At 47.2% G+C, this 26,107-nt stretch overlaps 1 protein-coding gene across 1 annotated transcript; it reads left to right on the top strand.

Annotated features, from left to right (window-relative positions):
- Nucleotides 1-2,475: 2,475 nt before the first annotated feature.
- LOC147108885 (transcription factor SOX-4-like) lies at nucleotides 2,476-4,895 on the top strand. The gene has a single exon (XM_086006056.1). It carries the CDS (start codon nucleotides 2,742-2,744, stop codon nucleotides 3,765-3,767), a length of 1,026 nt encoding a protein of 341 aa, XP_085862182.1. The 5' UTR covers nucleotides 2,476-2,741; the 3' UTR covers nucleotides 3,768-4,895.
- The last annotated feature ends 21,212 nt before the right edge of the window (nucleotides 4,896-26,107 follow it).

Genomic DNA, 26,107 nt, shown 5'->3' with positions numbered 1-26,107 from the left:
CCCGTCTGCCCTCTCAGGGGGATCACAGAGAGAGACAGAGGCGCCACAGTGCAGATAGAGGCCATTTTGGCCCATCGAGCCTGCACCGACACATATCCCACCCGATCCCCGTAACCCCTACACCAACACATATCCCACCCTATCCCCGTAACCCCACGTATTTAATCCCCCTAACACTAAGGGTCAATTTATGATAGCCAATAAAAGATAACACGGCACTATTTGGAGACGAGCAGGGGAGCTCTTCCTGCTGTCCTGGCCAATATTTAGCTCTCAATCAACATCAGTAAAACAGATTATCCAGTCATTTAGCACATTGCTGTTAGTGGGAGCTTGCTGAGTGCAGATTGGCTGCCGCGTTTCCTACAATCGAATGATGACTGACATGAATCTGGTCATTCATGTGGAAATGACTTATGAAATAATAATAATAATTCAACTTTATTGTTATTGTACAATGCACAAGTACATGAACAATGAAATGTGATCTTGCAAGCTCCCATGAGTCCAGTACAAATAACATTAACATTAAACGTAAATAGCACCGTCCTGGGAGAAGCAAAGCCGCTGCGTCTGTGCGCGCCACCATTCCATTTCCACCATTCCTCCTGTCCGACAATCTTCAGCCCAACGCCCGGGCCTGCTCACCAGCCGCCCCTCCCAGGGCTCCTTCCGTGACCTTCTCACCAACTGCCCCTCCTTGGGGCTCCTTCCGTGACCTTCTGCACCTGGTCTTCCCTGATGGTCACCCCTCCAGGTACTAACCAGGCCTGGCTCTGCTTAGCTTCACAAGCCTTGCCAGTGACCCTGTCCCTAGTCCCAGGAACAGGGCTACTGGGCGGCCTGCTGGTGGCGCTGTCCAGGGAGAGTATAAATACTCGGGCATGGGCCCAGCTTGCTCAGGACATTCTTTAACAGGAACTAGTAAAGGACACAACTAGATCTCCATGTTGAAAAACAGTTGATTAAAGCTTTGTTTAATACTCAGACCAAGTGCCCAGTAGTTTTTTTTATGTCAATGACTACACTTCAAAAATGACTTCATTGGCTGTAAAGGGCTTTGGGACGCCCTGAGGTCATGATAGGTGCTATAGAAATGCAAGCATTTCTTTCCTCGGGACTGGGATCAGATGGACAGCGATGGTCCCTTCGGGCCCTGCACATTGTCCTATGATGTTTCTATTCATTTTCTACCCTACCCAATCAGTATTTTCCCAGAAGCAAAAGCAAAAATACTGTAGATGCTGGAAATCTGAAATGAAAACAAAGGAAATGCTGGAAACACTCAGCAGGTCAGGCAGCATCTGTGGAGAGAGAAACAGAGTTAATGTTTCAGAACATTCCCAGCCTGCCTGGTTCAGCGGTGACTTGCCTTGTTACCTTATCCATTCCTTTCCATGTAAAATAGCTTTTTGTTTATGTGAGTTCCCCACATCACCTTCACGCCATGCAGTTTATCTTACTGCCCTCCCTCTCTCTCTGTAACCACTTCTGTAGAATCATGGAATCGTAGAATGGTTACAGCACAGAAGGAGGCCATTCGGCCCGTCAAGCACGTGCCGGCTCTGCAGGAGCACTTCAGCTAGTCCCGCTCCACCCGCCCTTTCCCCGTAACCCTCCAAATGTTTTTCTTTCTGGTACTTATCCAACTCCCTTTTGAAAGTCGCGATTGAGCCCTACAACCCTCCAAGATCTCTGTGCTCCTCCAATTCGGACCTCTTGCACGCCCCTGATTATAATTGCTCCACCATTGGCGGCCGTGCCTTCTGTTGCCTCGACCCTAAGCTCTGGAATTCCCTCCCTAAACCTCTCCGCCTCTCTACCTCTCCTCTTTTAAGACACTCCTTAAAACCTACCTCTTTGAACCAAGCTTTTGGTCACCTGTCCTAATATCTCCTTATGTGGCTGGGTGGCAAATGTGGTCTGAAAACGCTCCTGTGAAGCGCCGTGCGACATTTTACCGTGCCGTGCACAAATTGGCTGCTGCGTTTCCTACATTACAATAGTGACTACGTTTCAAAAGTACTTCATTGGCTGTGAAGCGCTTTGAGACGTCCTGAGGTTGTGAAAGGCGCTGTATAAACACAAGTTGTTGTTGTAAAGGCAACATGTTTACGAAATGAGGCATCAGCTCGTCGGGATTAGTTTCTGCATTTACGAGAAAGTAGGATTATACATAAACAATGAGAGAGAGAGAGAGAAAAGCCAGCCGTGTTGCTGGAGAAAAACCTCCTTTATTTTTTTTTCCTACTTAACTGATTTGAAATACGGTAGCGCTTTTCAAAAAACACATCGATTCACATTAAGGTGTATTTTCTCTCCCCTCCCTCCCTCTCTCTCTCCTGCCCCAGTGCTGTATCTCCGGGCTTGGTTGATTGGTGGAGGGACGGATTGTAACCAGGCAAGGCAGCCAATGCGAGCGGGGGGCTGGGTGGGATTTGCGGGGTCTGAGGCGGAGGAGAGAGAAATAGATACACAGGAAAAGCTGCAACTGAGAGCGCAGCAGGAGCGCATGGGATCCCAGCCTCGGAGGGGAGCGCAGCTCCAGAAGGTCGCTCTGTGTTTGTGAACTAGGAGAAGGGGAGGGGGGCGTCTGCTGTCAGTGGTAGGACTTCCCATCAACCCGCCCCTTGTTTCTTCTGCTTCTGCACCCTTTTCCCCTGGAATTGCAACCCACTGCCCCTCTCTCGCAGCCTTTCTCCCCTTCTCCCCACCCACCACCATACAAAAAAACTTCAGCGATGGTTGCTGAAGAGTGCGCCGAGCCCAGTGATCCCGAGGCGGGCATGGCGGAGTCCCTGAACCCGAGGAGCGAGCCGGGCTGGTGCAAGACCCCCAGCGGTCACATCAAGAGGCCAATGAACGCCTTCATGGTGTGGTCGCAGATCGAGAGGAGGAAGATCATGGAGCAGTCGCCGGACATGCACAACGCGGAGATCTCCAAGCGCCTGGGCAAGCGCTGGAAAGCCCTGCAAGACACCGAGAAGATCCCCTTCATCAAAGAAGCCGAGAGGCTGAGGCTCAAACACATGGCCGATTACCCGGACTACAAGTACAGACCCAGGAAGAAAGGGAAAAGCGGAGCTATCGCCAAGATGTTAAGCAAGAAAGTGGCGTCGGTCAGGAAGCGCTTGAGCAGCAAAGCGCAGAGAAGTGGAAGCGGGTCAACCAAAGTCAAGCCAGGCTGGAAGTCAAAGAAAAGTGGCTCCAGGTTGGTGATGGCAGAAGATGTGGACGAGCTGGAGTCAGCTGGGGGCTTGATGGAGATCCAGGACAATCCCAGAAAGCTGCACCCGGCTTGGGAGAGGGCTGTGTTCTATGAAGATCCCAGCGATGGCCAAGAAGACGATTATGGGCTGGCTCCCGATCTCCCCTCCGCAGCAGACCCTCCGGATGCAGACCCGATCGAGGAGCTCCCACCAGCAGAGCTTGGTTCTGCCGAGGACGGGAGAAGCTCAAACCATCTGAGGGACCCGAGGTCCTTCTCGCCGACCTCCACCAGGTCGGTGTCTTCCTCGCTGGCCTCCTCGTCCTCTTCAGATGAGGAGTTGGAAGACGAGCTCCTGGACATCATCTCCAGTGCAAACTTTGAACACCTGGCGCTGGGCACCTTAGACTCCTTGTCCTTGGATAAGGACGTGGAAATATTGCACACGAACTCGGGATCGCATTTCGAATTCCCGGATTATTGCACTCCAGAAGTGAACGAGATGATTTCAGGAGACTGGCTGGTGTCCAGTGTCTCCGATCTAGTATTTACTTATTAAATATCGCTACAGGGATTTTTAAAATAATGGTTTCTTTTTATATATAATTTCCCCCCCCAAACAAAACACACACAGCAAAACCAAGATTTAAACCAGCAATTTCAATGTGGGTATGTATTTTTCTAGATTAAGTTTTAAATTGCAGTGTCGCTGGATTACAGTAGCACCCCTGAGGATTTTTTTAAATAAGAGAGATTTTTTTTTTTAATGTGAAATCATTTGATAATTCCACCACTGTCTCAAAGTCAGTTAAACAGACATCTTTTCTGTTGTACAGTATTTCCGATGTATCCTTCAGGCAATAACATTTAAGAGTCGGTGCCGTGATCAAGGTATTGAAAATGCACATTTAGCTGCCCCTTGTATAGTTGGGCAGTATTTTTTTTGTATAAAATATTATTGGATCTGAATATCGACCTGCAGTTACAAGGGTCAGTAAGAGGGGATGTTACAGCATTATCCAGGACCACGCATTTCGCGTGGGTTAACAGCAGGATTTTTTTTTTAATGAGTTTTCTCTGTGGATTTAAAAACATTTTTTAAAAACAAAAATCTGGAACACTCAGGACATTAATTGTACTTAGGGAACGAGAGATGGATCTCTCGCTGAGCAAGTTCAAACCGATGTCAGGGCAGCTTGAAAAGCACTGGCCTGCGCGTCTCCTTTGAACCTGACCGTCTCCTGGGAATCCGGGTTTGAGATAACATGCATGTCGTGTCTGGGGCTCGCTCACAGCTGCCTTGATAGTATTTGGGCGTGGAGAGACTTCCAATTTGCCATCTGTAGTGACATCTTGCCTGGGAATGGAGAGGTGCCGCTGGGTCCTAGTGAGCGTTCGCTTCGCTCCGATCAATAGGACAGGGAAATAAGATTTTTTTTTAAAGGAGGGGAAGGAAGGCTTTAATACACATCTTTTCATTGCAGTTCTTTCAACAACAGCAGTAAAAATACTAGAGCCTCTAACTTTTAGAAAGTGCATGCTTGTGCTCTCAAGTGTACTTAAGCCACCCACCAAACTAAGGTTGGGCACTTAGCATCTCTCAACCCAATATGGATCGTTTACAGTCCCTCGCATTCATTCCCGTGTCACCGTGCTGGGCCGCTCATATTTATAACCTGGATCAGGGGAGGGGGGAATTTTCAACTGTTTGTGGGGTGGGTGGGGGAGGGTGAAGGACCTGGAGTTGTCACACACAGAGTCACACAAGACGGCGTTGTACTTTGTGCACACTCTGTAGCAACCTAATCTGCTGGCGGTGAGGAACTCAACTTTTTAAAATCTAAAAAACGTCCAATCAAATTTGCGGTCCTGACTATTTGACTGGGTAAGCCAGATTCAGGCCTCCAATCAGGAGGCTAAATTTCCATGTGGACCTGACCAGGTCGCATTCGAGGTACATTGGCATAGGATTAAACCATTCTCAGTGTGGTGGGTGGGCCTTGACTGAATGTCTATAACCAGACTGGGGGCGGTGGGGGGGGGGGGGTACGCGGAAGAGGTCCTCAACTCGCGAAGAAAGGTTGGAACCCCCCCTGCCCTGGGCAATATCGTACCTGCATAACGCACACACCTTGCATTATTCTTTCCTAATTCTAACTTTTACTTTAAAAAAAAAGAATTAGTAAGTACAAAATAGTGACTGAGCATCGTGACATCACCACCTTGTGTTTATCATTCCATTTGGTTAGAGTGTTTGAGGACAAGAGGCAAGGTTACATGGGGGACGGTGTGTGTGTAGACTCTTGTTATCTTGGTGTTACCATTCTGACCGTATTATGCCATGATCTGTGCACCATGATGCATGCTTGGAGGGGGGCAAGAGGGGAGGAGTAAGTGGTTGTCAGAGGATTGAGAGGTAGGCTGGAAACGATTCTTTCATTGGCTGTTTTCAGACTGGTCACATGACACATTTAACCCTTTGAGAACTGCAGTGTCTGTGTCTGTCCCTTAGGTTAAAAAAAATATACTGTGAATATGAAATATGTTTTGATTCCTGTAATTCTGATATTAATGGAGTGTCTCAAAATGTTTTTTGACCAAGCTCCAGATACATATGCCATTCCCCTTACGTCCTGATCCCCTCCTACAACAATCACACAACTCAGGGAGTTTTATAGCTATGTTACGGCGAGGGCTCTGTGCTGAATAAGCAGAAATCTTCGATGCTGTAAACACTATTTATTTTGTGCTTCCTAGGAACAGGAGGAGGCCATGCTGCCATTCGAGCCCACTCCACCATTCAATTAGATCATGGCTGATCTGTACCTCAAACCCCATTTACCCGCCTTTGCTCCATATCACTTGATACCCTTACCCAATAAAAATCTATCCACCTCAGCCTTGCAAGCTCCAATTGTCTCCCAGCACCCACAGCCTTTTTGGGGCGAGGGTTCCAGATTTCCACGACCCTTTGTGTGAAGAAGTGCTTCCTGATTTCACTCCTGAACGGCCGGGCTCTAATTTTAAGATTATGCCCGCTTGTCCTTGATTACCCCATCAGAGGAAATAGTTTCTCTGTATCTACCCTATCGATACCTTTTAACATTTTAAACATCTCGATCAGATCACGGTGCTATTTACGTTAATGTTAATGTTATTTGTACTGGACTCATGGGAGCTTACAAGATCACATTTCGTTGTGCATGTACTTGTGCACTGTACAATGACAATAAAAGTTGAATTATTATTATCAATCTCCTAAACTCAAGGGAATACAAGCCAAGTTTATGCAACCTGTCCTAATATTTCAACCCTCTAAGCCACGGTATCAACAGTGCATGCTATTCTCCTGACATTTGGTGGAAAACCTGCTGGGACAAATGGTACAATTATGCATGAAAGCTAGAAATAGGTTAAGAGTCGACCTTGATTCCATGCACCAACCTCCTAAAGGAAAGCACATCTCCTAACAGCTGAATGAAACACTATGCATTTGGGGTTGGGAGCGACAACTTTTGAGGTGACTATCCTGAGAGCCAGTTTGAAAATTTTGAAAGAGAATTGTTTGTGCAGATGTGTTGTTACCGGGGGGATGTTCAGCAACCGAAAGGCTAACGTGCGTCGGCTGGATAGGATTGGGGAACTGAAACCGTCTCCTCTTGCCTCCACGGTGCATTGAGAGATAGTAAGGTCATTGTAGCCTGTGTAGATGGACAGAATATCAGTTAATGTTAGTGCATTATTGTAAATATTTGTCATAGATTTATTTTCAGAGATTTATAACTGTATATTTGGTTAAATTATTAAAATTCTGCCATTTTCTGTTATCTGTGTAAAGAATGTTTTAATTATGGAAATTAAGTAATTAATATTAAAATGATTATGTCACTTATCAGTGCGGCTTCCACCACTCGTCTGTGTCAGCACGGGGCTCGAAATAAGCACTAGCCCGTTAGATAGAAAGAAAGACTTGCATTTCTGTAGAGTCTTTCACAACAGGACGTTCCAAAGCGCTTTACAGCCAATGAAGTACTTTTAAAGTGTAGCCACTGCTGTAATGTAGGAAACGCGGCAGCCAATTTGCTCACAGCAAGCTCCCACAAACAGCAATGTGATAATGAACAGATCATTTGGATATTGGCCAGGACACCGGCTCCTCCTCGAAATAGTGACATGAGATTCTTTTCTGTCCACCCGAGAGGGCAGACGGGGCCTCGGTTTAACGTCTCCTCTGAAAGACGGCACCTCCGACAGTGCGGCGCTCCCCCGGCACTGCACTGGGAGTGTCAGCCTAGATCTTTGGCTGAATTCTCTGGAGTAGGGGACTCTGAACCCAAATCCTTGTGAGGCGAGAGTGCTACCAACTGAGCCATGGTAAACACTCGTCGAAGATCGGTCGAGCCTGCAAGGACCAATGACTGTGGGCGTCTGCCAGGCTGGTCTGATCATAAGAACATAAGAACATAAGAAATAGGAGCAGGAGTGGGCCAATCGGCCCCTCGAGCCTGCTCCGCCATTCAATAAGATCATGGCTGATCTGATCCTAACCGCCAATCCATTATCACAGAACCATCTCCTGAATCTAACAGAATTAGACACATGAAATAGGAGCAGGATCAGGCTACACGGCCCCTGGGCCCGCTCCGCTACCCACAGGGCCATGTCCGATCCGAACCTAGACTCATGTCCAAATTCCTGCCCGCTCCCCTTAACCCTTAATTCCCTTCTAGGAAACTGTCTATTTCTGTTTTAAATTTATGTAATGATGTAGCTTCTACAGCTTTTTGGGGCAGCATATTCCATGGACCTACCACCCACTGAGTGAAGTAGTTCCTCCTCATCTCAATTTTGAAAGAGCAGCCCCTTATTCTAAGACTATGTCCCCTAGTTCTAGTTTCACCCATCATCGGGAACATCCTCACCGCATCCACCCGATCCAACCCCTTCACAATCTTATATGTTTCAATAAGATCGCCTCTCATTCTTCTGAACTCCAATGAGTAGAGTCCCAATCTACTCAACCTCTCCTCATATGTCGTCGAAGATCGGTCGAGCCTGCAAGGACCAATGACTGTGGGCGTCTGCCAGGCTGGTCTGATCATTCAGTGCATAGCTACCATCGAATGTGGGAAGGCTTTTCTTTTTGAAGCGTGATATAAACGCAATGCTCAAGCAGACACTACTTACAGGAGATAAGTAGTCTTAGTTAAACTAGAATTGCATAGAATTTACAGCACAGAAACAGGCCATTCAGCCCCTCGAGCCTGCCCCGCCATTGAATTAGAACGTGGCTGATCTGTGCCTCACCCCTCTTTTACCCGCCTTTGCTCCATATCCCTCAACACCCTTACCTAACAATCTATCGATCTCAGTCTCGAAAGCGCCAATTATTCCCCCGCATCCACAGCCTTTTTGAGGGAAGAGGGTTCCAGATTTCTACTACCCTGAAGAAGTGGTTCCCAATTTCACTCTTAAATGGCCCGGCTCTAATTTTAAGATTATGCCCCTCCTCAGACCCAAAGCCAACTTAATTTTTTTTCCTCGACGCCTTCACACAAATTTCACTATTTCCATTGAAGCGTTCCTTGAATGTTTTAATTTCCACATTTTAACACGGTCATTTCTAATTGCTGCGTAGCGCTTAAAAAAAAAACTATACAAGGCTAAGGTCTGGGATCCGTTTTCCGTGGAGTTACAGCGGCCTTAGTTTAAATGATTTTCAGCACCCTGTGTGTTAAATTGATCTGATCATACCTGCCAGCTTGCACTGGAGGTAGATGGGCTGTTTCCGCAGCTCAACATGGGCCTCTAGTGGCAAGAAGCTGACACTGCAACATTACAGGATACGAGGGATGGTGGGGGGGCTTTACAAAAAGGCAGGGGACCTGAATATTTAAAAGCTCAGGTCCTGGTTTAGCTACAATGCTGATATTTCTCCTGAACATCCTGACATCCTGTTGATGTCACTTCATTTTTTTCACTGGAAAAGTTGAGTGAGAAGTGACAGAATTTCACTCAGCGCTGCATTTAAGAAACATTTAAAAGACAGCTATATTTTTGCAAATTTTTGAAAAAAAAATTCTCACTGGAGCAGTGCGAAAAAGATTTCTAAATAAAACTGTAAATGACATGAATAATGACATTTTAGTATACTAGCAGTCATAGCTGGAAATCGCAAATTGTAATACTGATTAAATAAGAATAAAATGAAAAGAATCTGGGCTTTAGAAAAATAGTGAAAAAGAAAGACTTGCATTTCTATAGCGCCTTTCACAACCGCAGGACGTCCCAAAGAGCTTTACGGCCAATGAAGTACTTTTTTGAAGCGGAGTCACTGTTGTAATGTAGGAAACTCGGCAGCCAATGTGCGCACAGCAAGATCCCACACACAGCAATGTGATCATGACCAAAGAATCTGTTTTTTTAATGATGTTGATTGAGGGATAAATATTGGCCAGGACACTGGGGAGAACTCCCCTGCTCTTCTTCGAAATCATAGAAATTTACAGCACAGAAGGAGGCCATTCGGCCCGTCGTGCCTGTGCCGGCTCTTTGAAAGAGCCGTCGTGCTCAGTCCCAGACCCCGCTTTTTGTCCGTAACCCTGAGAGTTCCTCATCCTGCAGAACCCGTCCAACTCCCTTTTAAAATTACTGATGGGATCAGCTTCCACCACCTTTTCAGGCCGAGCGTTCCAGATCCCGACAACTCTCTGAGAGAAAATAATTGCCCACATCTCCCCTCTCGATCTTTTGCCAATGATGTTGAATCTAGGAACTCAAGTTATTGACCCACCAGAGGGAATAGTTTTACTCTCTCTACTCTGTCAAAACCTCTCATCATCTTGAAAACCTCTATTAGGTCACCTCTTAACCTTCTCTGCTCCAAGGAGACCAGTCCTAACTTTTCTAACCTCCTCATAACTGAAGTCCCTCATCCCTGGTAACATCCTGGTAAACCTCCTCTGTCCCCTCTCTAATGCCTTTACATCTTTCCTGAAGTGTGGGGCCCAGAATTGTCCACAATACTCCAGCTGAGGCCTAACCGGTGATTTATAAAGTTCTAGCAGGATCTCTTTGCTTTTCTATGCCTCTATTTAGAAACCCAAGTAACCCATGAGCTTTTTTAACCACCTTATCAACTTGCCCTGCCACCTTTAAGGATTTGTCGATATGGACACCAAGGTCTCTCTGCTCATCTACACGTTTCAAAATCGTGCCATTTATAGTATAATGCCTTTCCATATTAGTCCTCCCAAAGTGGATCACCTCACACTGCTCCACATTGAACTCCATCTGCCGTGCTTCTGCCCATTTCACCTTCCTGTCTCTGTTATCCTGAAGCCTATAACTCTCCTCATCACGATCTACTGCTTTGCCAAGTTTCGTATCATCTGCAGACTTTATACAGCTGCTCCCTACACCCGAGTCTAGGTTGTTTATAAAAATTGAAAAGTGTAATGAACCCAAAACTGACCCTTGGGGAACACCACCGTAAACCACCTCCCAGTCTGAAAAACATCCGTCCACCACCACCCTCTGCTTCCCGTCACTGAGCGAATTCCGTATCCATCCCGCCACTTTCCCCTTAACTCCATGGGCTTCCACCTTCTTAATAAGCCTTCTGTGTGGCACTTTGTCAAAGGCCTTCTGAAAGTCCATATATACAACATCTACTGCACTGCCTTGATCAACCTTCTGTGTTACCTCATCAAAGAATTCAATCAAGTTAGTCAGACACAAGCTTGGGGGAGAAATTCGGTGGAGCTGCAAACGGGGTGCCTAGCTCGCCTGGGCGCCGGAATTACCGCTGCGATCGGAGCAGTTGCGCCCGCCGGAAATTCAGCTTGAGCGCCCCAAGAGGGACACGGGGCGAGGCTCGAGGCGCTCCGCGTCCCTCTTCGGGCGCTGAAACTGAATATCGCAGTGCAACGTGCCGCAGCGCCACACGCTGCGGCACGGCGCGCTGCGGTACTGCAGGCCTTCCTGCCCTTCTTAAGGGGGAGGGGCCTGCACCAGCACGATGAGCGATCGCGAGTGCCGGCAAAAGAGCCCGGCACCGAGGAGAAGTGCCGGGCTCTCGGGACACAGCCGGCACTGTCCGGGGGGGGGGTGGGGATCAGGAGGCCGGGGATGGAGGTGCTGGCAGGCGGCCACCGAAAAAAATGTCCGCCCCGCACCTCCACCTTAATTTGCGCCACTGCCGCCACAGGTAGGCCCCGTGAACCGGGCGCGATTTGCGACCGACGTTACGGAGGCGGGCGCTAACAAATATCGCGATCGGGGCAGTAGTGGGGTGCTGCACACACCGATGACGTCATCGGTGGCGGCGCAGCGCAACAGGCTAACGCCGCCATTAGCGCCCCGCTAAATATCACGGGAGGCATGGCCAGTGGCGCTAAAGCCACTGAGTGCCCTCTTTAGGCGCTAACTGGTGGCGCAGCCCACCGAATTTCTATCTTAAATCCATGCTGCCTCTCCTTAATTAGCCTCTGCCTTTCCAAATGAAAGTTAATTTTGTCCCTGATAATGGTTTTCAATAACTTCCCCACCTCCGTCCGATGTTAGGCTGACTGGCCTGTAGTTTCCTGGTTTATCCCTCTCCCCTTTCTTGAATAGTGGTATAACATTAGCAACCCTCCAGTCCTCTGACACTACTCCTGTATCCAAGGAGGATTGAAATATTGTGACCAATGCCTCTGCTAGTTCTATCTTTGCTGCTTTCAGTAACCTAGGATGCATTCCATCTGGACCAGGTGACTTACCAACTTTCAGTAATGCTAACCTTTTGAGTACGTCTCCTGTATCTTTTACTATCCTGTCCATAACTTCCATCTCCTCTTTTAATGTAATCATGTAAAATAGTGCCATGGGATCTTTCCATCTACCTGAGAAGTCAGGCAAGGCCTCAGTGTAATGTCTCATCTAAAACAACAACAACAACAACTTGTATTTATATAAAGACTGCACCTCTGACATAAGAACATAAGAAATAGGAGCAGGAGTCGGCCATTCGGTCCCTCGAGCCTGCTCCGCCATTCAATAAAATCATGGCTGATCTAATCTTGACCTCAACTCCACTTTTCTGCCTGTTTCCCATAACCCTTGGCTCCCGTGTAATTCAAAAATCTGTCAATCTCAGCCTTGAATATATTCAGTGACTCCGCCTCCACAGCTCTCCGGGGTAGAGAATTCCACAGATTCACGACCCTCTGAGAGAAGAAGTTCTTCCTCATCTCCGTCTTAAATGGGCAACCCTTTATCCTGAAACTATGCGCCCTAGTTCTAGATTCTCCCACGGGGGGAAACATCCTCTCTGCATCTACCCTGTCAAGCCCCCTCAGAATCTTATATGTTTCAATAAGATCACCTCTCATTCTTCTAAACTCCAATGAGTATAGGCCCAACCTGCTCAACCTTTCTTCATAAGACAACCCCTTCACCCCAGGAATCAACCTCGTGAACCTTCTCTGAACTGCCTCCAATGCAAGTATATTCCTCCTTAAATAAGGAGACCAAAGCTGTACGCAGTACTCCAGGTGTGGTCTCACCAGCGCCCTGTACAGTTGTAGCAAGGCTTCCCTACTTTTATACTCCACCCCCTTGCAATAAAGGCCAACATTCCATTTGCCTTCCTAATTACCTGCGGTACCTGCATGCTAACTTTTTGTGTTTCATGTATGAGGACACCCAGATCCCTCTGTGCCTCAGCATTCTGTAGTCTCTCTCCATTTAAATAATATCTTGCTTTTCTAGTCTTCCTACTGACAGCACTGCACTGGAGCATCAGTCCAGTATTTTGTGCTCAACTCTCTGGAGTGGGACCTGGAACCCACGACCCTTTGCCTCAGGGACAAGAGTGCTACCGACTGAGCCACAGCTGAAGGTAAAGGTGAACACAGCTCAGTTACTAAATGACATGAATCAACTGAGCGGCCTGCGGGTGGCGCTGTCCAGGGAGAGTATAAATACTCGGGCATGGGTCCAGCTTGCGCAGGACATTCTTAACAGGAACTAGTGAAGGACACTAGACCTCCATGTTGTAAAACAGTTGATTAAAGCTTTTTTTAATGCTTAGACCAAGTGCCTAGTAGTTTTCTTATGTCACTAAATATACTGCCCAGTGTGGTAACTGATATTACAGGAAAAGGTTCAATCCCGTTTCAGTCCTGGTCTGCTCCTTGTTGGCTGATGTGAGCCTGGGGGAAGGGGGACAGTGTTAGTGCTGCTGCAATCGGCCTCACTCTCGCTGGATTGGGCGAGAAGGGCAATCGGTCAAGGCTGCCAGCTCCTTATTGCTAATCCAGTGACTGTTACTGGAAAGTGTGCAGGTGTGGATGCCCTTCACAAAGAAGTCCAAGGTCACTCCTTTATGGAGTGGTTGAGGCGAATAGCACAGATGCCTTTAAGGGGAAGCCAGATAAACACAAGGGAGAAAGGAATAGAAGGATATGCTGATAGGGTGAGATGAAGTAGAGTGGGAGGAGGCTCGTGTGGAGCAGGAGCAGCAGCATTGGGTCGAATGGTCTGTTTCTGTGCTGTAAATTCTACGTAATTCTGTATAATCTGCAGGTCAGTTATCCCAGGTGCCGGGCTCTGTCATACACCACAGTGTTATCTTTAATGAGAAGGGATATTTTGGCTATTCCTTGCTTTTCCATCTTTCCCAGATCCACAGTGACTACTGTATAAATCCTCATTAACTTGTATTCCGATCGCCCTGATTTTACAAGAGGCCATTGTCTTGTGCTGTGTCTGAGGCTCAGTGTGAACTGGTGTTTATATCGCACCTTATCACATCCTCAGGGTGTGCCGAAGCACTTCACAGTCAACAAATGACTTCTGAAGTTTAGTCAAACTGTTGTCAAGTAGGTAAATGCAGCCTCTTGCAATCTAGTATACTGTATTCGCTGCTCACGATGCGGTCTCCTCTACATTGGGGAGACCAAACACAGATTGGGTGACCGCTTTGCGGAACACCTCCGTTCAGTCCGTAAGGATGACCCTGAGCTTCCGGTGGCCTGTCATTTTAATTCACCGCCCCATTCCCACTCAGACCTCACCGTCCTCGGCCTCTTGTATTGTTCCACAGAAGCTCAGCGTAAGCTCGAGGAACAGCACCTCATCTTCCGATTAGGCACTTTACAGCCTTCCGGACTCAATATCGAGTTCAACAATTTCAGATCATAACCTCGGCCCCTATTATATTTTTATATATTTTTTATCCACACCTTTGGTTTGTACCTTTTTCCTTTTTCTCTCTCCCACATGGCAACTGTCTCTCACTCTGCCAGCGCATTTCACACTTCATCTAGAGCCATCCTTTGTCTCTTTACTTGTCCTATTACCATCTCGTCTCGCCTTGAATATCTCTTAATGTCTCTTCACCTCTCAGACCTTCCCTTTTGTTCTTTCATCCCCTCCCCCATTTCCCAGCCCCCAAACTGGCCTTTTAATCTGTTTCATTTCCTGCTTTTTTTCTCAGTTCTGAAGAAGGGTTTCGACCTGAAACATTGACTCTGTTTCTCTCTCCACGGATGTTGCCTGGCCTGCTGAGTTTTTCCAGCGTTTTCTGCTGTTATTTTGGTAAATGCAGCAGATAGTTTGTGCACAGCACGATCCCACAAACAGCAAATAAGATGAATGACCATTTAAACTGTGTGTTTGGTGGGGTTGGTTGAGGAAGGCATGTTGGCCAGGACACGGAGAACTCCTCATTTTTCTTTCTGTCATATATTCATTCTCGGGATGTGGGCATCGCTGGCAAGGTTTCCATTTATTGCCCATCCCTAATTGCCCCTTGACAAGGTGGTGGTGAGCCGCCTTCTTGAACTGCTGCAGTCCGTGTGGTGAAGGCGCTCCCACAGTGCTGTTAGGGAGGGAGTTCCAGGATTTTGACCCAGCGACGATGAAGGAACGACGATTATATTTCCAAGTCAGGATGGTGTGTGACTTGGCGGGGAACTTGGAGATGGTGGTGTTCCCATGCACCTGCTGCCCTTGTCCTTCCAGGCGGGAGAGGTCGCGGGTTTGGGAGGTGCTGCCGAAAAAAGCGCCTTGAACATTCAGCTGGAACCTTGGTCTAACACCTCACTGGAAGGATTGCACCTGTGACAGTGCAGCACTCTCTCAGTATTACATTCAAATGTAAGCTCAAGACACATGGCCCGGAGTTTCCGTTAGGTTGTTCTCTTGGCGCAATTCGCTCAAAACCAGCGCAAAAGGTGGCGGAATTTCAAGCGCAAATTACGTCCGGCGCAAATCCAGTTGCGCAAGTTTAAAAAACATCGCGCTAGAGTCTGGCCCCGCCCACAATACTGACCAGGTCAAATTAATGAGCATGGCGAGTTCCCGCTAATTGCGCCCGTTTGCAAGTCTTCAAGGAGGCTTAAACTTAAGCTTTTTTAGTGCGCAAGGACACTAATAGGCACGTCTAAAAAGTTTTTAAACATTATTTGTTTTTAATTTAAAAGAAACTGACTGCTGTACACCAATGGAACTAGTAAATGGTTCTGTGTAAATTTTAACACCAGCTTCAGTTATTTAAAATTGGGTTACTCACAGGCGGTGGACGAGACTGTAATTAAAAAGCTCATTTTTTTTGTGATTAACCCATTTTCAGCTGTATTAATGAAATTGTACCAAGTTGCCACCCAATAAATATGTCAAAGAATTTATTTTAAAGCAAAATTCTTTTTTTTTAATTACGTTTTAAAACGCTGCCCAATTGCGCTGGTTCACGGCGGGTTTTGCGTCCGCCGATATGCAAGTAAGTTTGAGCGGGAACTCGAGGGAAAAAAAGCACTTCTCAAATCTAGCGCAATTTTGAGCGCAATTTGCGCCCGAATCGCCGATTGCGCCCAAAGCGAAAACCCCTACCCCCGTGGGGCTTCAACCCCACAACTTTCCAACTCAGAGGTGAGTGAGGGTGTGACACCCACAGTGGAAGGGAGACTTAATGAGCAGTTTGTAACGCCATTTTAATTTTGAGCCTGGACAAAGTGGCTCTAAAAGTCAATGAACTTTGCACCCAGCAGTTCGAAAAAAAGAAAGACTTGCATTTCAATAGCGCCTTTCACACCCACTGGACGTCTCAATGCGCTTTACAGCCAATGAAGTACTTTTTTTGAAGTGTAGTCACTGTTGTAATGTGGGAAACGCGACAGCCAATCTGCGCACAGCAAGCTCCCACAAACAGCAGTGTGATAATGACCGGATAATCTGTTTTTGTTATGTTGATTGAAGCCACAGAGCGGACGACCCCACAGCACGGGTATTGCTGTGGGCTAGCGAAGGAGAGATTTTTAAACTAATTCTCTCACGTTTAGGTGCGCATGCTTTCGGGTGGGGTGGAGAGTGTATATAGTATAATGCACAGAGTACCACAATTGTGTGGGACTGGCTAGAGAGACAAGAGGGTCTTTGCTGTTTCAGGTGTGGCTCAGTTGGTAGTACTCTCGTCCTACTGAGTTAGAAGGTTGTGGGCTCAAATCCCACTCCAGAGACTTGAGCACAAAACCTAGACTGATGCCCCAGTGCAGTGCTGAGGGAGTGCTGCACTGTCGGAGGTGCCGTCTTTTGGATGAGACGTTAAACCGAGGCCCCGTCTGCTCTCTCAGGTGGACATAAAAGATCCCACGGCACTATTTTGAAGAAGAGCAGGGGAGTTCTCCCCGGTGTCCTGGCCAATATTTATCCCTCAACCAACATCACTAAAAAACAGATTATCACATTGCAGTTTATGGCAGCTTGATTGGCTGCTGCGTTTCCTACATTACAACAGAGACTAACACTTTAAAACTACCTCATTGGCTGTAAAGCGCTCTGGGGCGTCCGGTGGTCGTGAGAGCTGCTACAGAAACACAAGTCTTTCTTTCTTCATTCTTTACCTGTCCATCATTGTTCATCTGTTCGTAAATTCAGATCAGGTTTCGGACACAAAATTCAAAATTGATTGTGGGATTAAAATTCAACTGGTACCATCCCCATGATCAGTCAGCCATTGGCTATCACTGGCTGGCTCTGCAAACCTTTTAACAAGTTTGTACATTTTGATCAGTTTGTGTTGCTAAATCTGTCTGCAGTTTGGCCACTGGGGGCGACGTTGAGCACATAAAGTTACTTTTCGAGACAACAAACCTGGGAAGTTTTCTAAAAAGACTCGCATTTCTATAGCGCCTTTCACCACCTCAGGTCATCCCAAAGCGCTTCACAGCCAATGAAGTACTTTTGAAATGTAATCACTTGTAATGTAGGAAACGCAGCAGCCAATTTGCGCACAGCAAGCTCCCACAAACAGCAATGCGATAATGAGCAGATAATCTATTTTTAGGTGTTGATTGAAGGGATAAATATTGGTCAGGACACCGGGGAGAACTCCCCTGCACTTCTTCAAAATAGTGCCACGGGACCTTTTATATCCACCTGAGAGGGCAGACGGGGCCTCGGTTTAACATCTCATCTGAAAGACGGCATCTCCGACAGTGCAGCACCCCCTCAGCACTGCACTGGGAGTGTCGGCCTAGATTTTTGTGCTCAAGTGTCTGGAGTGGGACTGGAACCCACAAACCTTCTGAGAGTTCTACCCATTTGAGGCACAGCTGTAGGAGAGCTGATAATGCATTTTTTCTGTAAGATTATTTTTGTAGGCAGCACTGATTTCCCTTAGTCCCCGCTGCATCACCCAGTCCTCATCAGTGCTGTGTTTCCCAGTTTGTTTCGTTTTGCTAATAATATATTTTGAGAAGGAGGAAGGAAAGGTAACTCAGGAGCAATTTCCTCATTCCGTACTTCCAATTTCACACAGCCTCCTAACTGGAATATAATTCTTCTGCCAAATCATCGCCTCCAATCTGAAAAACGAATCATTTCAGTAACAAATTGACTCAAATAACAGAAGGGTATGTTTTAGAAACTGATTGCAAGAGTAACACACACTTAATTGAATAATTTCTGATTTGATTTTTACATTTAAAGCCAGTTTGAATGTTACAGCCCAAACCAAATTTTAATCTCGCGACCAAACCCAATTCCAACTTTTGGGCTAAACCTGATTTGAATTTGACTCATTGGCCTTGATTTTAACTGACCCGTGGAGTCGGGATTGGAGGCGTGCGGGGGGTTAAAGTCCTGAATTCGGGGGTCCTGACACCATCCCGCCCCCAACCCTCCTCCATGTAAGTTTCAAAGGAGGCGGGTACCCGCCCCGCACTGGGACCCGCCTCCCCGAGGCGGGAAGGGATTAGTGACAATTAACTGCCTGTTAACGGGTAGTTAGCAGGCAGTTTTTAGCCTAATCCCTATTTTGAAGCTTGAAGTGTGGGATTCCCGACGGCTCCAAACCACGCCAAGTTAGAGGAGATGGGCCGTCTGGTTGAAGGACTTGGAGGGGTCGAGATGTCGGTGTTCAGGTAAGTGATGGGTGCATGAGCACAAAGGTAAGTGTGTTTGGTGTGTTTAAAGTGCGTAAAGAAGTTTAAATTACCTGTACTTACCTTCTTAGCCTTCCTTCCTCTAGGTTTCGGGAGTCCATCATCTAACCGGCACAGAAAGCAGAACGGCTGCGAGCTGTCAAAAGTGACAGCCTGCAGGTTTCTGTGCCGGTGAGATTTCTAACTGAGTCTGTGTAGAAGGACTCAGGTTAGAAGTAAGACTGTCAGTGTTTGACGGCTTCAAACAGCTGTGAAACACTGATATTTCATCTGTCAAAACGCCTTGACAGATGAAACATCAATCTGTGACGTCAGCTGTTGCCGGGTGGCCCTTAATTGGCCTGCTGAGCCCGATGGGCGGGCTCAACAAGGTCAATTAAATAAAAATCGCGTGGATTGGCCGCATCTCGATGGAGGCGGGACTACAACCCCAAAAGTTGTAGTCCCACCTCCTTCCCGACTTCTGAGTGAAAATCACCCCCATTGAATCATACAGCACAGAAGGAGGCCATTCAGCCCATCATCAACATTCCCTGTAAGATGCGCAGCCGCGTGGCCAAGCGGCCCGGGACCGGCTTTTCCAACGTTAAAAAAACCATGAATGGGCTGCGCAGCCCCTTAAAGGGGCCGCACACTCGAAAAAGAATTGGGGAAACATTGCTCATCCTGCTTGTGCCGGCTCTCCGAAAGAGTTACCAATTAGTCTCACTCCCCCTGCTCTATCCCCTGCCATTGTTTTCCTTTTCCACTTTTTATCCAATCCCCTTTCGAAAGCTACCATTGAACCTGCTTCCACCGCCCTTTCAGGCAGCGCATTCCAGATCACAACAACTCGCTGCGTAAAAAGATGTTTCCTCCTCTCGTTCTTTTGCCAATTACCTTAAACCTGTGACTCAGTTGAGTTAAAAGCACAATTCTGTAGATACCTCACTGTCTCGGACTCTCGTGTCTAGCTGAGACTAACTGCTCTCACTGTAAACACCGTGTGGTGTGCAGATGCTGATTGTTAATTCAATTTGTAACGACTACATCTGGAATACAAGCGTCTTGTCTTGGTTTCTAACTCTGGGAGTTGCTTTACTCCATAGCACCACACACAGAAACATGGGATTCATTTGGATCCCAAATGAAGGGATGAACTTCAATTTGTTCCCCGCCCTTCCTCTTCTAGAATTGCCGATTGCTGCCAGAGCACGGTTGATACTGCTGGCTGACCTCAGTTGCCTTGTCCCAGTAACCGTTCTTTAATGTATAGACCAGACAGCATATTAGACTGTGGGCGGCATCACATCTGGAATCTGATCTAGCCCTCAACTCTTCGCATCCTCTTTGTAGCAGTTTGATAAAACTGAGTGGCTTGTTAGGGCAGTTAACAGCCAACCGTGGTGGTGCGGAGTCACATGTAGGTCAGACAGGGTACAGACATTAGTGAACCAGCTGGGTTTTTAAGACAATCCAACAGCTTTACGGTCACTTTTACAGATACCAACTTTTTATTTTCAGAATTTGAAACTCATTTCAAATTCTCAAAATGCCATGGGGGTGGTTTGAACTCACAGATTCCTTGGATTATTAGCCCCGGCCTCAAGATTACTAGTCCAGTATCATGTTTTTTTATTGGACTTATTCAATATTAAAAGCATTTACAACATCGTGATCATTCCATTGTACCATACAAATCACCCTTTCCTGACTAAAACATAAGCAACCCCACCACCATTCCGCCACTCTGCACAGTCATTCCTCCACCACTTATTAACATTCCATTGGCAGGATAGGTACGCCAACGTCAGTGTTCTCGCTCAGGCCAACATCCCCAGCATCGAAGCTTTGACCACGCTCGATCAGCTCCGATGGACGGGCCACATCGTCCGCATGCCCGATATGAGACTCCCAAAGCAAGCGCTCTACTCGGAGCTCCAACATGGCAAGAGAGCCCCAGGTGGGCAGAGGAAACGCTTCAAGGACACCCTCAAAGCCCCCTTGAAAAAGTGCAACATCCCCCACCGACACCTGGGAATCCCTGGCCCAAGACCGCACAAAGTAAAGGAGAAGCATCCGGGAAGGCGCTGAACACCTCGAGTCTCTTCGCCAGGAGCAAGCGGAAGCCAAGCGCAAACAGCGGAAGGAGTGAACGTCAACCCAAGCACCCCACCCGCCCCTTCAACCACCATCTGCCCCACCTGTGACAGAGACTGTAGGTCCCGCATTGGACTCATCTGTCACCTGAGAACTCATTTTTAATGTGGAAGCAAGTCATCCTCGGTTCCACTGGACTGCCTAAGAAGAACTTATTAATATCAAAAACTGAAGTTTAATTTGTCTACTAGTCCAGTATCATAACCACTACACCCTATCGTACCCTCTGATTGTTCAACGCATTATGTTTTTTTTCCCCAATCCCTTGTTATTTTGTTGTGTGAGTCAGTTCGCTGACGTCAGGTGGTCAGAGATATGATATCTGAATCTAACTAGATAAGAACAGGTTAAAGTCAAGATACTTGACAATAAATATATGCTTGGGAAACCACGAGATGCTGAAGTCAGAGTTCTTAGAATCAGTTCCAATTTGGGTAACAGCCTAACCCACAGCTCTTCCACACACTATCACACAAAAAAAGTTGTTCTGAGGGGTTGTTCCCCTTGGAGCAGAGAAGGTTGAGAGGAGATTCGATAGAGGTGTTCAAAATCATGAGGGGTCTGGACAGAGTAGACAGAGAGAAACTGTTCCCATTGGCGGAAGGGTCGAGAACCAGAGGACACGGATTTAAGGTGATTGGCAGAAGAACCAAAGGCGACATGAGGAAAAACCTTTTTGCGCAGCGAGTGGTTGGGATCTGGAATGCGCTGCCTGAGAGGGCGGTGGAGGCAGACTCAATCGTGGCTTTCAAAAGCGAATTGGTTAAGTATCTGAAGGAAAACATTTTGCAGGGTAGGGGAGCAGGACTAGCTGAAGCGCTCTTGCAGAGAGCCGGCACGGGCTCGACGGGCCGAATGGCCTCCTTCTGTGCTGTAACCACTCAATGATTCTATGATTCAGTGACGTGTGGTCCTGTGGATTTTTCTGCTCTTGCCCCAGGTATTCCCTTAGGGCGGTAAGTGGTGGCTCTTTGGTGGTTGGGTTCGAGCCCCACTCCAGAGACTTGAGCCCATAATCCAGGCTGACACTCCCAGTGCCAGTACTGAGGGGAGCGCCGCACTGTCGGAGGTGCCGTCTTTCGGATGAGACGAGGTTCCGTCTGCTCTCTCAGGTGAACGAAAGAACCCAAGGCACTATTGAAAGAATAGCAGGGGAGATCCCCCTCAAAGACTCAAAATGAGAAGAAGAGACAAAGGGGAGCAAGAAAAATGCCTTGCATTTCTATAGCGCCGTTCACGACCTCAGCGCGACCCAAAAGTGCTTTGCAGTCAATGAAGTACTTTTGAAGTGTAGTCACTGTTGTAATGTAGGGACACGTGATAGCCAATTTGCGCACAGCCAGATCCCACAAACAGCAATGAGATAATGACCAGATCATCTACTTTTCTCAGTGATGGTGTTTGAGGGAGAACTCCCCTGCTCTTCTTTGAAATAGTGCCGTGGTACTTTTTACATCCACCTGAGAAGGGCAGGCGGGGCCTCGGTTTAACGTCTCATCTGAAAGACGGCACCTCCGACAGTGCAGCGCTCCCTCAGTACTGCACTGGGAGTGTCAGCCTGGATTATGTGCTGCGAGTCTCTGGAGTGGGGCTTGAACCCATGACCTTCCAACTCAGAGGTAAGAGTGGTACCACAGAGCCACAGCTGACACTTAATGCTATAGACTACTTTGGTATTGGCGAGGGGGGGGGGCGGCAGGGGAGGGAGGTGGGCAGTAAAAGCGTGAGAACTCTTGGGGCACCTCGAGGAGATTGAGATGTGCAGCACTGTGGGTGTCTGAAGCTCCCCAAATCTTGTTCTGCTGTGATGTGAACCATAGGAAATTAAAACAAATTCTTCCTCAAGGTCAGAAATGTGCTTTTCAGATTCAAAACCACAAAAATTTAGCAATAGTCCAATATTGTGGTTCACACAGTTCCCTAAAGCTGGCCAAAAAACACTGCTTTTCTTCCAAAACATTCTTTATTTAACCTCTTCCTTTCTCAGTCACACACACATAGACACCCACACACCCAGATACACACCCAGATACACACACACACACACACACAGAGACACACAGACACACACACACCACGCACACACAGACACAGACACACACACACACACACACAGACACACAGACACACACAGACACACACACAGACACACACTCAGACACACACAGACACACACACCACACACACACACAGACACACACAGACACACACAGACACACACTCAGGCACACACAGACACATACACACACAGACACACACTCAGACACACACAGACACACACTCAGACACACACACACAGACACACACACACACCACACACACACCACACACACACCACACGGACACACACACACATATACACACAGTACACACACATAGACACCAACACTCACAGATAGACACCGACACACCACACAGGCACACACAGACACACACACACACACACACCACACACACCATACACACACATATACACACAGCACACACACATAGACACCGACACTCACAGATAGACACCAACACACCACACAGGCACACACACAGACACATAGACACACACACACAGATACACACAGACTCAGACACAGACACACACAGACACACAAACCTCTTCATTTGTACCAATAGCTGTTTATTTTAACATTTCGGAATATGTACAGTTCTGAAAAATGTAGGATTCAATCCAGCATTTTTTTTGTCACCAGCCCAGTGTAGTCTGAGTAAGAATTGAGGGGTACATTTATGGGGTCGGGGGTGGTGGCGGGACAGGCCCTCTTCGAGTGGACCTTCCAGCCTCGTTAGCGAGCTGGTGCCCTACAGATGTCCCTAGTGGATCTGACACTCCATTATTTCCAGGCTGACAAGGGAACCTCCTATGACTGTAGAAGGTCTTCCAGGGTCAGTTGCAGATCAGGCACAACTTAGCACTGTTAAGAAAGGACTTGCATTTCTATAGCGCCTTTCACAATTTCAGGACGTTCCAAAGTGCTTTACAGCCAATGGAGTATTTTTGAAGTGGAGTCACTGTTGTAATAAAAGAAAGAAAGACTTGCATTTCTATAGCGCCTTTCACGACCACTGGACGTCCCAAAGCAATTTACAGTCAATGAAGTATGTTTGAAGTGGAGTCACTGTTGTAATGTCGGAAACACGGCAGCCAATTTGCGCACAGCAAGCTCCCACAAACAGCAATGAGATATGTGACCAGGTAATCTGTTTTTGTGATGTTGATTGAGGGATAAATATTGGCCCCAGGACACCGGGGATAACTCCCTTTGCTCTTCTTCGAAATAGTGCCATGGGATCTTTTACGTCCACCCAAGAGAGCAGCCGGGGCCCTCAGTTTAGCCTCTCATCCAAAAGGTGGCTCCTCCAACAGTGCTGCACTCCCTCAGCACTGCACTGGGAGCATCAGCCTTGATTACGTGCTCGAAGATCTACTGGAGAGGGGGTTAAACCCACAAACCGTTCTTGACTCGGTAGCAAGAGTGCTACCAACTGAGGCACGGCTGACAAAGATAGACAGCTTGCAGAAACATGCCCTGCTTCATTACCTACTTAAACGATTCCATCTTTTTGTGAAATGCGTTTGGCCCGTCTCAATGCAGGACCTCAGGGGTGTCGGCAAGTACAGGAAACTCTCAATTTACCAGCACCTAAATAACCGGAAATCTCGGTTAACCGGCAAAATTCAGGAGTAGGTTCAGGTAAGTTTTACTTCATATTAGTGGCCGTTCCTGGATCTGTGACTGTATAATCGGGGTTCTTGCAGCTGTTGCTAAGCAACAGGGACACTTGGATCTTGTGGCCGGGTTCCTGCACCTATTGCTAAGCAACAGGGAAGCCTGGATTTGTTGCTGTGTACAGAGCTCTCGCACCTTTTACTATACCTCTATGTAATCCGGACTTTTTGATAAACCGGCACCACGCCGGTCCCGTCGATGCCGGATAAAAAAAAAGTTTCCTGTACTGTTAACTGCTCCTAAGTAGACACAGATTGTCATTAAATTGGCAGTGCCCGCCCTGAGAGAGGCCTTAAAGATTGTTGGTGTGAGATATGGGAATGACCGCTGACTGGAGCAATCTCTTTTTGCGATTGAGATTTAAAACGTGTTGTTGGTGCAGTATAAATAAAGGGAGGTTAAACTAACCCGGGAGTGCGGAATCCTGACAACAGGCGGTAAGAGAGGGAACGTCACTGATTCCCCTCAGCACCCACAACTCCTGAGCAGTGAAACAAATATTTAAAAATCAAATTAAAAAATATATATTTTATTTTGAACCAAGCAAAAGCCTTGCTTCCAAATCAACTAGGAAACACCAACAATTGGGATTTGCAGACACAGTCTGCTCGACCTGGCCTGGATAGATTCAAAACAGCAACCATGGCAGGTCACGATTACTTTAAATATTACCTCAGTTTTTTTTTTATTGCTAGATTCTAGAAAGAAAGACTTGCATTTACTATCGCGCCTTTCACAACCACTGGATGTCCCGAAGTGCTTTACAGCCAATGAGACACTTTTTGAAGTGTAGTCACTGTTGTAATGTAGGAAACAAGGCAGCCAATTTGCGCACAGCAAGCTCCCACAACCAGCAATGCAATAATGACCAGGTAATCAGTGATGTTGATTGAGGGATAAATATTGGCCAGGACACCGGGGATAACTCTGCTGCTCTTCTTGGAAACAGTGCCGTGGGATCTTTTATGTCCACCTGAGAGAGCAGACGGTGCCTTGGTTTAACATCTCAACCGAAAGACGGCACCACCGACAGTGCAGCACTCCCTCAGTATTAGACTGGGAGTGTCAGCCTCGATTTTTGTACCACAAGATCTCCTAGAGTGGGACTATGAACCCACAATCTTCTGACTCAGAGGCAAGTGTGCGACCAACTGAGCCACAGCTTCTACATGGCAGTGTCATGGGATTAGTGATCCTACATCAAACAATAGCATTTTTCTTATTTGTGGAACCTGGGTGAAGGGACAACTCTTCATAGTACAGGACACCATCTCATCTTGCACCTTCCGTAAGCTTGACTCAACCAAAATTGCCCCGTGTCCTAACTCGCACCAAGTCCCGTTCACCCATCAGCCCTGTGCTCGCCGGCCTACATTGGCTCCCGGTCCGGCAATGCCTCATAGAAACGTAGAAACATAGAAGATAGGAGCAGGAGTAGGCCATTCGGCCCCTCGAGCCTGCTCCACCATTCAATGAGATCATGGCTGATCATCCAAATTCAGTACCCTGTCCCTGCCTTCTCCCCATATCCCTTGATCCCTTTAGCCTTAAGAAATATATCTAACTCCTTCTCGATTTTAAAATTCTCA

Source organism: Somniosus microcephalus, chromosome 13 (genome assembly GCF_052327205.1).
Source record: "Somniosus microcephalus isolate GS21.2 chromosome 13, FLI_Smic_1.0, whole genome shotgun sequence".
Classification (NCBI taxonomy): domain Eukaryota; kingdom Metazoa; phylum Chordata; class Chondrichthyes; order Squaliformes; family Somniosidae; genus Somniosus; species Somniosus microcephalus.
This window is presented reverse-complemented; position numbering and strand designations above follow the sequence as displayed.

Bases quoted from the DNA above. Each gene is read 5' to 3' on its own strand.
- LOC147108885 (XM_086006056.1), top strand. From the start codon at position 2,742: ATGGTTGCTGAAGAGTGCGCCGAGCCCAGTGATCCCGAGGCGGGCATG.